This window comes from Leptodactylus fuscus, chromosome 1, assembly GCF_031893055.1.
Source record: "Leptodactylus fuscus isolate aLepFus1 chromosome 1, aLepFus1.hap2, whole genome shotgun sequence".
In the NCBI taxonomy this organism is placed as follows: domain Eukaryota; kingdom Metazoa; phylum Chordata; class Amphibia; order Anura; family Leptodactylidae; genus Leptodactylus; species Leptodactylus fuscus.
In genome coordinates, this window is record NC_134265.1 from 158458051 (window position 1) to 158472765 (window position 14715).

General features: G+C 47.0%; 1 protein-coding gene across 2 annotated transcripts in view; it reads right to left on the minus strand.

Moving 5' to 3' along the window:
* Positions 1 to 205: 205 nt before the first annotated feature.
* PLGRKT (plasminogen receptor with a C-terminal lysine) overlaps positions 206 to 14715 on the minus strand; it is a 47341-nt gene continuing 32831 nt past the window's right edge. For both annotated transcript variants that reach the window (XM_075279241.1, XM_075279234.1), the window contains exons 3-5: positions 5082 to 5212; positions 3484 to 3593; positions 206 to 453 (exon numbers count right to left, since the gene is read on the minus strand). In XM_075279241.1, coding sequence (XP_075135342.1) covers positions 332 to 453; positions 3484 to 3593; positions 5082 to 5212 — 363 coding nt within the window. In that variant the 3' untranslated portion in view covers positions 206 to 331. The remainder of the gene's footprint in view (positions 454 to 3483; positions 3594 to 5081; positions 5213 to 14715) is intronic.

Consider the following 14715-nt stretch of genomic DNA (forward strand, 5'->3'; position numbering starts at 1 on the left):
CGAGCGCTCTCCATAGAAATGAATGGGCTGCTTCTTTCACTACGAGCACTCCCATTGTAGTGAATGAGAAGTGCCGGCGTGTACGGCTCGGCATGAGCAGAGCTAGCAGTACACACAGCGCTTCCCATTCACTACAATGGGAGTGCTTGTAGTGAAAGAAGCAGCCCATTCATTTCTATGGGGAGCGCTCGTATGCCGGCTCCCGTAGAAATGAATGGAACTGCTTTATACGCCGCTTATTCTGAACGTGTTTTACGTTCAGAATAAGCTGGCGTTTACTCCGTGTGAATGAGCCCTAAGTTTCCATTGGTGTTATTAATAGATGTTCATTCTACTTTTCTATGAAGAACTTTCTTTGAGCTTTTCTTGCTTTTTCAATCAGCTCAAAACTTGGTATACCCTGTGGCATTTCTAGTAAGTGATGCTCTTTTTCAAGAATATCTTCGGCAGTGCCTAAACAAAACAAAAACAAAAATACATGAATATCACAGTAACTAGACAATATAGGAGCACAATAAACTTTACATTTCTAGAGAAAATGTGCGTAGTACATAAGTCAAAACAGTTTAGGTAGGAAGCATGGGAGTGTGCCTGAATGTAGAGACCAGCTCTTAATAAGTTAGGCATATCTTCCGCCAGTCAGAATTTGAGTAGGACTATTGTATATAAAGCCAGTCTTATGAATCCCCCCACCCCTTGCATGTTACAATGACTGCTGTGTGTATATCTACTTTTCAACCCCTTCTTCAAGTCTATTAGAATATCAGTGCACAGTGCCACTAAATTCACATTATCATCAGCTCTCCGTTGTTCTGGTCCATCAGAAAACCAGAACAACAGATAGACGGACAACTAAAATAGCGCTTACATACGGAGCCCGACGGGTGTCAATTGTTTTAAAACTGAAAGTGGCGGCCAGATATGTCATGCGTGCAGGACTTTTACAAATGTGAACATGGTCTGAGCTGAATTTTATTGTAGCAATTAACTGAAATACTGTCCTAATGAGAAAAATACTGTTAGGCAACAAATGTTTGTCATGGGTAGGGTATAAATAAATGATATATTAATACATAACTTATAAATAATCATAACTTTTAGGCTGGTGATTTTAAAGAAACATTTCAATAAATGAAATCATTGTATATAATGATTATATAAGTAACGCTTTAAAAGGAGAGTCATTCTCTTTTACAGAGCGCTAAAAGCAAAACAGGTGTTCTTATTTCCAAGAAATCCACTTACTTGTACATACATAATGTAGCAAGTAGAGGCTTTGTCTGTAAAAATTTACATCACAATTTCCATTGCATCTATGTGTATTGTTGCATGTATATTTCAATAATTACTTGTGAATTATTTCTGGTTGCATAGAAGCCTGTTTCCATAATATAGCCATTACACAGTAAACAGCATTAAAAGGGTTGTGGGGAAATTCATTTTATTACAATGCATTATTCCAACTGTCTTACTTGCAGAGTGCTGCAGGTCTGCAGAGTAGAGCACAGTCGGCATGTAACAGAGTCAGAACATCAACAGGAGAAGCTGAGGAATGAGACTTCCCACCCATTTGCCTCACTCTGTTCTGCAAAACATCAGGATGCCTGGGGGACCCTCTTGTATGCCAGTATGATGTTTCCTCAGCGCAGTGACTGCGCTGTAATAAGAAATAATCTTCCCTTTAAGTAACAGTGCACTAAACACTGAGATGTCAGTTGTCGATACTGGACAGAATACATAAACTTGGATGTGTTTTAAGAAAGAACATACTAAGAGTTTTATGAACATGAGGTGCACTTTTTCCTATTTCAGAAATGATCTTGGGGGAGGGGGTAGGTAAGTGGCAACCAGCTTTAGTGCCAGACAAAAGTAAAGTTACACTCAAATTTTCTTTGTTGTTCTTTGTTTTGCACCATACGCATATAGACCCATATCGAAAGTAATTCATTTTGGACATTTTCACAGTAGGACTTGCTACTTTCACATGCAAACCACAAGCCGAACCTCCCAAATTATATAAATCTTCACACTTAAAGGGTTTCTATCATTGGAAAAAGTCATTTTGCATAGCCTTTGGGAAGGCTGTTCCACACCTATCTTTTGTATGTAAATTGCCTCAGTAGATTTTGAATATGTCTGTTTTTATTCATATGCTAATTAGCATCTCTGTGCGCCCAGGAAGTCTCTTTGTGAACTGTCTTCTGTATATACAGTACAGGCTGCTGCTGACTCCTCCTCCCTGCTCTCACACACAGCAGGGAGAGGAGCTGGCTCACAACTTCGAGGGCACGAATAAACTAATTAGCATATGAATAAAAATTGACTTATTCAAACGCTACATACAAAAGGTATGTGTGAAATAGCCTTTTTAAAGGCTATGCAAGGATGTGATTAGTTAAAAATGACTTTTTCCAACAATAGAGCCCCTTTAACTGGGATTTTAGCTCAATGGCACATTCTTTATAGACACTGTATAAATAACATCAATAACTTAGGCAATTAAAGGGGTATTCCCAACTCGCCTGTTCACCACCTTGCAGGTTCTGTTTAGTTCCTGGTTTTCTCGGTAAATTGGTGGGCGGGATTTCACTTGTTATCTCACAGACAAAGCCAGCTCTGTGATCTCTCTTCATAGCAGTGCATGTTTGCAGTCAGTAATGAGGGATGGTTGTAAATAAATTAGCACAGTATCACTGGAAGATGCACAATATGAAGCTGATATAGCAGAGCTGGATTTGTTAGGTGATGAGAATCCCAAACTTACATGCTACAGGACCACGAGTCAGCTTGCAATATACTCACTTTTAGGTCTGTGTTTAATGGACTTCCTGTCTCAGCCCTTATCAGCAAAATTCAATTAGCTGACTGATAACTGGAAGAGCTGGGGATAAATAGCTCAGAAATACAAGCTCCTGAGCAGTCAGCTTCCCCTCTCTCCTGAGAGCAGAGAGCTATGTCACTTTTCCTGGGCGGAGAGATAAGACCATCCCCAGGTCTGTGGTTATGGAAACAGTGTGTAAATAATGAAGTGAAAAATCTCAGCGGCCAAACAAAGCAGTTTTGCTGAAGCAATGTATTTAGGAAAAGTCTTAAATCCACATAAGCTAGCAGTATAGATAGGATCCTTGTGATGGGACAACCCCTTTAAAGAAAGATATAGGAGCAACTTTTACAAAGAAATTCTCCATTCTGGCTCATATTGGAGAAGGGAGAAGGACTCAGAATGCCCTACTAGGATATAAACAAAGGGTTTTCATCTGAGATGACGCCTTTAAATTGAATCTTATTTATACATGGATGTAAAAGACTTGAGCAGTTTTTGTCACTTCATGGTGCCATGTAGGTAGCAATTGCCAGTAAGCTAATTAACTGAATGTGAAGATGTACAGATAAAGCTGCTGGTTGTTATTCTGTGAATGGAACTTTAGAATCAAGTGGCAAATAAGTTCTTCTAAGATATAGTAAGTAATCATACAATTGTACCTTTCATCCTATGAACTAGGGTTCCATATCCCATATCATACTGGTATGCGAAAACAAATCCCAGTGGTATAATAGGAATAAATAATGCTGGCTTCTTTCTTTTTATTGCTCTGCACAAAGGAACAAATAGTCATAGTTAGACACTATAGATACAAGAATAGATTAGGTAAAATATACTGTACATATAAATGCCTCTTAGACAGATTTATAATAACTCTGCATATGGAATTAAGTAATGAACAAAAAACAACGTTAGGCCCGGTTCACATCTGCGTTACGCTTAGGGACACCCCCTTCCCCCTAGCATTCTCTTTTGGGCCGAGGTTGTACACCCTAGTGTCTGTGATTCTGGCACAGCGGTGACCCCACAGTGTGTTACTTGAGCCAGAGGCCAGAAGAGGATGTTGGGAGACTGTTGGATACCATGAGGATGACCAGGACTGGTGAGGCATGGGGAATGTATTATTACACAATGGGAACTAATGAGGCCCTAGAGTATACACTGTCTACCAATAAGTATTTGGACACCCATGCAAATGCAAATGAAGATACCTGCAGTCGTGATGTATCGTGTAGGATACAGCACTGGCATTAGCCGCATGCAAGATGCCACGAAGTGCAGAGTTGTCCGATTTCGAGAAAGGGGTAATTGTGGGGTACCACAGAAATGGTTGATCCTTAAGGGACATAGCAAGTGAACTGAATTACACAAAATCGACAGTGGCCTATGTGATTACGAAGTGGAAGGTGAACGGTGATTGTCAGAATGTGCCCCGAGTCAGCAGACCCCCGAAACTGCAGCCGTCCAAAATCGGTGAAAGAACTTACCTGTCTTCTCCAAGTCAAATGGAATAAAATACTACTAGCCGTCATACAAGGACTTGTGGAAAGCATGCCCCGGAGGGTTGAGGCTGTAACTGCCGTTTGTGGAGGCTTTACCAACTATTGAATATGAATAAATGTTGTTTTCTATTCTACCACAGGTATCCAAATACTTATTGGTAGACAGTGTAATAGTGTTTTGTGGGTGACAAAGCTCGTGGAAAATCAAGTCAAATTTGGTTTTATTCGAATTGGTTCACTCATCCCTACTATTGACCTGAATGGGAGCTGAATTCCAATGGTGTGGCATGTCCAGTACATAGTATGCTGAGCCAGCTGTTTCTGGAACTCCTATTGATGACCTATCCTAAGGACTGACTGGCCATTAATATGTAATATAAAAAAAAAACCAAAAACTTGATAGTCTTCAGTAGTTGATACCTTTTTAATGACTAACTAATAACGGTGACAGATTACAACGTTTCGGAACTCTAGGCGCCTTTCTCAAGTAAATTTAAAAAACATTTCTGAAGGATGCATATTTATACACAAGAAAAGGGGCACATAGGGATAGGATTCTAGGAGGAAGGGGGGTAGAAGGTTATTAGTTATTGGTAGAAACAATGTAAACAATTCCAGGTTCTTATCAGTTCTCAGGGTCTCAGGTCAGTGATTTCTGTAAGATGCCATAAGCATTAATATGTAGTTATGGATGACCCCATTAAAACAGGGTAGTATTTTGGTTTCGTATTCCAGATATTGAAAATATAACAAACCCCGCTGTTAATCCGAGTGCGGCTAAACTGAAAAACGTCCCATAATATTTCAGAAATTCCCGCGTCCAGGCAATCTGCATGGCCATCTGTTTCTCTCGCATTTGATTCTGCATCAAGATCTGCCTCTCCAACTACAAATAAAAAACAATAAAAGACAAACTTAGTTAAACTAAAGGCAATTTGTCTACCTTTCCTTAGAAAAAAAATTCATGTTTCACTATTATACACATGTGATGATCCATCAATAGTCAATCTGATTTCTTCCAGCAAGACGCATATGAACATAAACTAATTTTGTCAAGGACAAAGGTATTTGAGCAGGTGTGCATAGCAATATCCACAAGGATAATCAATCTTAATCTGATGTTTAAATGGAATTTCTAACTGGATCTCTTATTGTATTCGCAACACAGAATAACACCATGATACAAGTTTAAAAAAGAGGGGGAAAAAAAACACAAAAACACTTTTTTTTTCATGTAATTATTTTACATTTCTCTAGGAGCTTACCTGCTCTGTGGACACACTAGGTAAACTGCTCAAACTGAGACAGTGAAAGTCTGGAGAGGTACAGTACTGGTTCCTGGGTGGTAGAGGTCTGCATATGTGTATTTTTTGTTTTTATCTTGTCGTAATATGTACAACATATGTATTCAATCCTTCTTACACTGGATCTCACATCCAGGAGAGAGGTAAGTAGCGGTATATATATTTCTGCAACCGTTATCCCCTTCCCACTGGTGACATTTTTAGATTTTCCATTTTTGACTCGCCTCATTCCAAACCCGAGTAACTTTTTTATTTTTCCGTTCACAGAGCAATATGAGGACTTAAAGTGTAACTAAGCTTTCAGACAACTTTTGATTTTCTGGTAATATTTGTGTGATTAAAGGGATCCTATCATTAAAACACATTTTTTTCTGCCTACCACATAAGAATAGCCTTAAGAAAGGCTATTCTTCTCCTACCTTTGGATGTCTTCTCCGTGCCGTCGTTCCGTAGAAATCCCGGTTTTCGTCGGAATGCAAATGAGTTCTCTCGCAGCACTGAGGGCGGGCCCAGTGCTCAAACAGCACTGGAGGCGTCCCCCAATGCTGCGAGAGAACTCTCCAGCGACGCCTCCATCTTTAAGAACGTCCTCTTCATGCGTCTTCTTCCGGCGCAGGCAGTCAAACTTGTAGGCCTCGGGCAGAGCAGACTACGCATGCCCGCGCCCACAAGAAAAATGGTCGCTTACCCAGTATAAGAACTTCCTATACATTTCTCATTCCTTTTGTAGTCACTCCTAGGTTTGGCTCGAAAAACTGCAGCAAAATCTGCAATAAAAGAGGGTGCGTTTTATGCAATGTGGGGCCTCAGCCTTAAAGAAAATTTGTCAGAGTCTATGGTGATCACTGATTCTGAGACAGGGAAAGAAGGACAATGTCAGGTAGTATTTTCAAGGGTATATCCGTAAGACCTGTTGGTAAGAATTTGTTGCAAGCACTTAACCTAACCCTAGTATCTACGAAGTGTGGTCTTAGAGAACAAAGGGTAACCACTATCTACAGTGCCTACAAGTAGTATTCAACCCCCTGCAGATTTAGCAGGTTTGATAAGATGCAAATAAGTTAGAGCCTTCAAACTTCAAACAAGAGCAGGATTTATTAACAGATGCATAAAACTTACAAACCAAAAAGTTATGTTGCTCAGTTAAATTTTAATAAATTTTAAACATAAAAGTGTGGGTCGGGGCGTGGCTTGGCCATGGCGGAGTGAGGTTGTGTGCTGTCTCTGCTCCGTCCCTGGCTCCTGGTAGAAACACCCTATACGGCTGACCATATTTGAACTTACCTGCTCGGTGATGGGGAAGAACCACAGGCCCTCTCAGCGGTCCTCTTCAACCCCTCCGGGGACTTCTGGATCGTCTTCTATCTCCCGCTTCCTCCGGGTGCCGCGCTGTGGGGACTCCTCTGCTCCGGCCGGATCTAAGATGGCGCCTGTTCCTGTAGCCGCTCCACGCGGCCGGCCTGCTGCAGCTGCGGTGCTCTCTCCGGCTGCCTCCAGCGACGTGCGCCTCTCATCTGCTGCCCTCCGCAATGCTGGGGATCCTGAGGACACGCGGCCGTGCTCTTCCTCCTCCGGCGGTCCGGACAAGCTGCAAGCCGGGGATGTCCGTCCGCCGACGCATACCTCCGGCGGCCCCCCCCTTCTCTCCTCCGGCCTGATGGATGATGGGCAGGTAGGCTGTGACTCTGCCTCGCCCTCTCTACTACCTGCTCATGGGTTGGATGGTGAGTGGCCGTCCCTGCCGCCTTCTCCTGCTGCCCCACTGATGTCCCCCTCCCTGGAGCCCATGAATGCCTCCTCAGGGTCTGTTGCTTGGGGAGAGGGTGGGCATGGCTGGTACTCCTCTGAGCCCTCTTCCCCTAGGATGGCCCCAACGTCCCCCTCATGCCCTGTACGTGAGACCCTGAATGTGCTGAATGTGCTGTCTGTGCCTCCGAGCCCCCTGGCTCCTGACTGTGCCGTCCATGCAGCCCATGGACTTTCTTCCCCATCTTCTGCCTCCCCCTCGGGGTCCGCCCCCCCCCTCTGCTGCTCCCTCCCGGCCTCCCCAAGGTCATCAGGCTGCTGCTACCTCCTTGCCAGTTCCCCTGGACTCTCCTACTGCTGCTGCGGTTGGTGGACCAAGTCTCTGTGCTGCTTTTGATTCTTCTGGAACTGACATTTCCTCTGCTTCTGTTTCTGATACCCTGGTTGAACTACGTCGCCTTAGCGCTCATTTGGCGGCGGTTCCCACTAAGTCTGATATGGAGGAATATGTGATTCGACTTGAGCAGTCTTACAAATCGGAGCTGTCTGCGGTCCGTTCCTCTGTACAACAACTGGAGACCAGAGTGGATTCCCTCGAAGCGTCCTCTGCCTCCCATGATTCCCAGCTTTCTAACCAGGAGGCGACCATTGCCTCTCACACTCGGCAGCTGCGGTTCTTGTCTGATATGCTGGACGACTTGGAGAATCGCAATCGACGTAATAACATAAGGGTGAGAGGACTGCCTGAATCTGTTGAGTCTCAGCACCTGGACGCCACCTTGCGCACCATCTTCAATTCGATTTTGGGGGCCCTGGACTCACCCATGGAACTTGACCGCGCGCACCGCTCCTTGGGTGCGCGCCCTCCTGATGACAATAGGCCCCGAGATGTTATTTGCAGGGTGCACAGATACCAGTTGAAGGAGGCGATTATGCGTAAAGTTCGGGAGGTCCCGAAGGTTTTGTTTCAGGACTCTGAGCTCCAGTTACTTCCGGACCTGTCGCGTCTCACCCTTGCTAAACGGAGAGCGTTGAAGCCTCTTCTGGAGGTTCTCACCCAGCATCAAGTGCCGTACACATGGGGCTTCCCTTTCCGCCTACAGGTCCGTCATGGCGGCCGTGTTGTCTCCATGTCTCATCCGGATGAACTTTTCAATTTCGCCTCTGCCTTGGGCCTCCCGTCTGTTCCTGCCCTATCCTGGCCTCCGTTCCCTGGTGATCTCCTGTCGGCCCCTCCTGCCCGTCCTCAGAGGCGCTCCGGGAGGCGCCGCAAGACCCGCTCCCCGGTGGAGGCGAATCCGTCTCAGGCTGCTCCTGGCACTTCTACCTGATGGCTCTGATTGTTTGGACGGACTTCTCTAGTTGTTTGGATTGGACTCCTTTTGCGTTCCTGTGATATGTGTTGGGGGGATAGGGATGTGTGATGCTTATCTCTCACTGCGGTCTTTCCATCCTCTCCACCAGCTGGCTCCTTCGGGTGGCTTGCTCCCTTCGATTGTTATGTTCTTGTTGTTCTATTTTGTTGGTCAGCATTTAATACTCTGTTAGAAGATTTATTGTTTCGGTGTTTTCGCCTGGGGGCCCGGGATGGGGCACCGGCTGCTATATTTGGAAAAGCCCGTTTCCCACCGGGGTCTCCACGCTTTCTTTGTGCGTGGTCTTTGGCAATCTTTTTCTTTGCCGTTTCCCCACCTCTCTGTGTGGAGTTTTTCTCTCCACCCCACTTAGTTGGTTTTGTCTCTCCTTTTTTCTTGTCCTCTGTGTTTTGTTCTGGTTTTTTTTTTTTTTTTTTTTTTTTGTCTGGTTGTTTCCTCTTTTCTTTTCCCTCTTTTACTTGTTTTCCTTTATCGTTCTCTGTCTGTCTCTCTGTTGTTTCGTCCCTTCCCTCTCTCTTTCCTTCTCCCTTGGCCATGTCCTCTGTTAACTTTTGCACCCTCAATGCTAGGGGTCTAAATGTCCCTCAAAAACGTAATCAGATTTTGTATCAGTTGCATAAACAGCGCTCACATGTCCTTGTTTTGCAGGAAACCCATTTTAAGAAGGACCACGTCCCGGACATTCGCAGTCGTTACTTCCCTAAGTGGTTCCACAGCGTCAACCCTGTTGCTAAATCAAAGGGAGTCTCGATTGCTATCCACCGTTCCTTGCAGCATGAGGTTCTGGACACCTGTATCGACCCTGAGGGTAGGTTTCTCTTTTTGAAATTGCGCACGGAAGGCACGGTTCTTACCATGGCTGGCTGTTACCTTCCGAATCAGGGTCAATTGGCATACTGTAGGTCCCTTATCCGCAGATTGGCAGACTTCAGTGAGGGAGTAGTAGTTCTAGGTGGTGATTTCAATTTTGTCCTAGACCCCCTCGTTGACTCCTCCCCCCCGCGTCCCCCCCTCGCAATTGCGCCGTTTGTTGTCTGCCCTTCACAACTCCCAATTGGTAGATGTCTGGCGTATTCTACACCCTCAGGATAAGGATTATACATATTACTCCCCGGCCCATAACTCTTATAGTCGCATTGACTTTTTCCTGACCAGCCACCATGCCCTCTCTTGGTCACCGGAAGTTCGTATCGACTCGGTCCTTTGGTCGGATCATGCCCCGGTTCATTTGTCCCTGGTCATCCCTGGTTTGTCGCGTCGTCCATTTAACTGGCGCTTAAACGAGGGCCTATTGAACGACATTTCCTGTAGGGAGGCTGTCGGGGAGGCTATCCGGAACTTTTGGCTTGATCATACCCATGACCCTACTTCCCTCCCGTTGCAATGGGAGGCTATGAAGTGCGTAGTGAGGGGGGTCCTTATTCAGCATGGCGCTCGTCTCAAGAAGGAGCGGGCTGTTGGGGTTGCTGCCCTTTTGGGGCGGATCCACGATTTGGAGATGTCACACAAACAGACTGGCTCCCGTACGACCTTCACGGAGCTTATCAATGTGAGGGAGGAACTCCGTACCCTTTTGGACGGAAAATATTTACACTTCAGGGATCGCGTTAAAAAAACATTATTACGAGTTCGCTGATAAATGTGGTCGTTCGTTGGCTCGTCGTCTCCATCCGCGTGACTCCCCCGCGTACGTTCCGCGCTTGCGTACGGGTTCGGGTGGTTTGGTTCATAATCCTACTGACATTGCCGCGGAATTCCGCTCGTTTTATTCCAACTTATATAACATTCGCGGTCACTACGCGGACCTAGATCCGTCGGCGCTCGGGGATAAGATCCGTCGTTATGTCACGGAGACTGCCCTCCCCTCCCTTTTTAGTTCTGACGCGGAAGCCCTTGAGACACCCTTCTCGTTGGAAGAAGTCGCAGCGGCGATTCAGGTGACGCCCGCGGGTAAGGCGCCGGGCCCAGACGGGTTCACAGCTCGTTTTTATAAATGCTTCAGTTCTCTACTTTCCCCGGATCTGGCGCGGGTGTTTAATAGTGTAGGGGAGTCGTCGCCGTTTGCTACGCAATCCTTGTCGGCTCTGATCACTGTGATTCCTAAGCCTGGTAAGGATCCTGTGTGCCTGGCGAGATACCGGCCTATTTCCCTAATCAATATAGACGTAAAATTGTATGCGAAGTTGTTGGCGAATCACCTTTCCTCTTTCATGCCTGCTTTGGTTCACAGTGATCAGGTCGGCTTTATCCCGGGTCGGGAGGCGCGGGATAATGTTTGCAAAACTGTTCTTGCCATCTCCGTTGCCCGCTCCTCTGGGGTCCCTCTTTGCTTGCTTTCAATTGATGCCGAAAAGGCGTTTGATCGCATCCATTGGGGGTTTCTTCGGGAGACCCTGGTGCAGATCGGTATTGGTTCCGGATTTTTGGGCAAGATTCTGGCTCTCTACGGGAATGCGTCGGCGAGTGTAGGGGCGAACGGAGTGATTTCGGATCCTTTTTCTGTTCGTAACGGTACCCGCCAGGGTTGCCCCCTCTCGCCGTTGCTCTTTGCTTTGGTGATGGAGCACCTGGCGGTGGCGTTGCGCCGCTGTCCGGATGTGCACGGTATACCTCTGGGGTCTCGTGTGGTCAAAGCGGCGTTATATGCTGACGACCTTCTGCTTTATGTCTCCGAACCGCGGGTGTCGTTTCCAGCTATTCAGCGTGAATTCTCCCGTTTTGGTGCCCTCAGTAATTTCAAGGTTAATCTATCTAAGAGTGAGGCCCTTAATGTCTCACTTCCACCTTCCGAGGTTGAATTTCTGGCGCAGACTTTCCCTTTTAGGTGGCAACCCTCCTCCTTCAAATACTTGGGGATCCATATCCCCCCTGATCCTGCTTCCCTGTTCCAACTTAATTACCTCCCACTCCTGGATGCCATTGCTTCGGACCTACGCTCTTATGGCGCTCGTCTCCCCTCTTGGTTCAGCCGAATCCATGCCCTTAAAATGGATGTCCTCCCCCGGTTTTTGTATTTGTTTCAGGCCCTTCCCATCCCTCTCCCACGCACTTTTTTGGCTAGGGTACAATCCTTGTTTGGGAAGTTTGTATGGGGCTCCTCTCGGAGCAGACTTGGGTTTAGTACTCTTGTCAGGCGTAAGTCCAGGGGAGGTGTTGGCCTCCTGGATGTGCGCCTTTATTATCGCGCCTCGGTTTTGCTTCGTCTGTTTGACTGGCAATTCCGTCGCCAAGATAAGCAGTGGGTGTCCATTGAATTTGACCTGATATCATCTTCGCTCTCCTCTTGGCCATGGATTCCACCGCACTTTCGTCCCAAACCTCCTGGCCTCTTTGTTCTCCCTTCGCACTTCCTGAGGGTGTGGGATCTGGTCTGCTCTTCTGGTCGCTTGGCCCGTGTTCCGGGCCCTATGACTCCCCTCTTTGAGAATCCTATGTTTCCCCCTGGGTGCTCAGTGGATCGGTTCCTCTGCTGGGAGAGAGAGAATCGTACTTGTCTTCAGGAGGTGGCGGGTGATTCTCCGCTCCTTCCTTTTGCCCAGTTGTGTAGCTCTCACCCTGACCTACGCCTCTCGTGGTTGGAGTATGCCCAACTTCAGTCCTTTTTGACGCGGTTCTCGCTTCCTTCTCACCTCTCTCCTCCGGCCTTAGCTTTAGAATCCCTTGTTGGGCGACGGACCTCCCCCCCTCGCGCTCTTTCGCTGTTGTATGACGTTCTCCTTTCGGATGTCACGGCGGGACTCCCCTCCTATGTTGCTGCCTGGAATTCTGACCTTCCTGTAGGTCTGTCTTCTGCGGATTGGGACAGATCCTTCCTGCTTTCTCATAAGATGGCCCTACCATGTAGTGCTCAGGAGAGAAATTTCAAGATTCTGTCCCGGTGGTATAGGTGTCCAGTGCTTCTTCATAGGATTTTCCCTGCAGTTTCGGACTTATGTTGGCGCTGTGGTTCCGCTAGGGGTACTATGCTACATATTTGGTGGGATTGTGATGTTCTGCGACCTTTCTGGGACGCGGTGTTTTCATTGTTTTCCACGGTCAGTGGGCGTTCTGTGACTGTTTCTCCTCAGCTGGCACTTCTGTCAGTCATCCCTGGCAAGCTGTCGGCAATTAAGGAGGACCTCCTGAGACATTTTCTTACGGCCGCCAGGACCGTTATTCCAAGGCACTGGCGCAGCTCCACTCCACCCTCCCTGCTTGAGTTCCTCCAGGAGCTCCTCCTTATACAGAGGATGGAGGCCTTGGTGGCGGAGGATTCTCCCGCTTATTCCAAGTTTGAGCTTCGATGGCGTCCTTGGATTATGTTTCGGGAATCTTCTGCTTTTTCTACTGCCTTTGCTTGAGTGTAACATGGCCGCCTGTTTTCTTCCCCCTTTTCTTTCTGGCTTTCCCTTTCCTCCGCTTTCCGTTCTGGTTCTGTTTGTGGTCTCTCCGTATTCGTTTTGTGTTCGTTTGTTTGTTTCTTGTCCCTCCTTTATTCCCTTTTCTTCTCCTTGTTGAGCTATTTTATTTTTGATGTTTATGTGCGGGGGGGTCTTTTTTGGCCTCCCAGCCTACTGATTTTTATGTTTTGTCATTGATGCTCTGCTTATCTTCTTTTTACTTGTGTTGTATTATTTTTTTGAAAAATCCTTAATAAAACCCGTTTAAGCATAAAAGTGTGGGTCAATTATTATTCAACCCCTAGGTTAAATATTTTGTGGAATAACCCTTGTTTGCAATTGCAGCTAATAATCGTCTTTTATAAGACCTGATCAGGCCGGCACAGGTCTCTGGAGTTATCTTGGCCCACTCCTCCATGCAGATCTTCTCCAAGTTATCTAGGTTCTTTGGGTGTCTCATGTGGACTTTAATCTTGAGCTCCTTCCACAAGTTTTCAATTGGGTTAAGGTCAGGAGACTGACTAGGCCACTGCAACACCTTGATTTTTTCCCTCTTGAACCAGGCCTTGGTTTTCTTGGCTGTGTGCTTTGGGTTATTGTCTTGTTGGAAGATGAAATGACGACCCATCTTAGGGTCAGTTCACACGTGAACTGCCCGCGCGGGTTTTGACACAGAGAGACGCGGCGAGCCGCGTCTCTCTCTCTTGACAAAACCCGCCCGCCGTGACCATCGCGGTCGCGGCTTTCACCTCCGCTGTCGGCTCAAATGAATGAGCCAACATGGAGGGTGCTGCAGCCGGGCGGAAGCCGTGCGGCGCAGCCCGCGCAGCTTCCGCCTGAAGAAAGAGCATGTCGCTTCTTTTCTCCGCTAGCAGCAGCCCGCCGCTAGCGGAGAAAAGAAGCCCGGCGTTCTCCATAGACCACCATTATAAGGGGAGGTTTAGGACGCGAAATCCGCTGTCAAAAACATCCCCTTATACTCACGTGTGAACTAGCCCTTAAGATCCTTGATGGAGGAGCGGAGGTTCTTGGCCAAAATCTCCAGGTAGGCCGTGCTATCCATCTTCCCATGGATGTGGACCAGATGGCCAGGCCCCTTGGCTGAGAAGCAGCCCCACAGCATGATGCTGCCACCACCATGCTTGACTGTAGGGATGGTATTCTTGGGGTCGTATGCAGTGCCATCCAGTCTCCAAACGTCACGTGTGTGGTTGGCACCAAAGATCTCGATCTTGGTCTCATCAGACCAGAGAACCTTGAACCAGTCTGTCTCAGAGTCCTCCAAGTGATCATGAGCAAACTGTAGACGAGCCTTGACATGACGCTTTGAAAGTAAAGGTACCTTACGGGCACGTCTGGAACGGAGACCATTGCGGTGGAGTACGTTACTTATGGTATTGACTGAAACCAATGTCCCCACTGCCATGAGATCTTCCCGGAGCTCCTTCCTTGTTGTCCTTGGGTTAGCCTTGACTCTTTGGACAAGCCTGGCCTCGGCACGGGAGGAAACTTTCAAAGGCTGTCCAGGCCGTGGAAGGCTAACAGTAAGTTCCATAAGCCTTCCACTTCCGGATGATGCTCCCA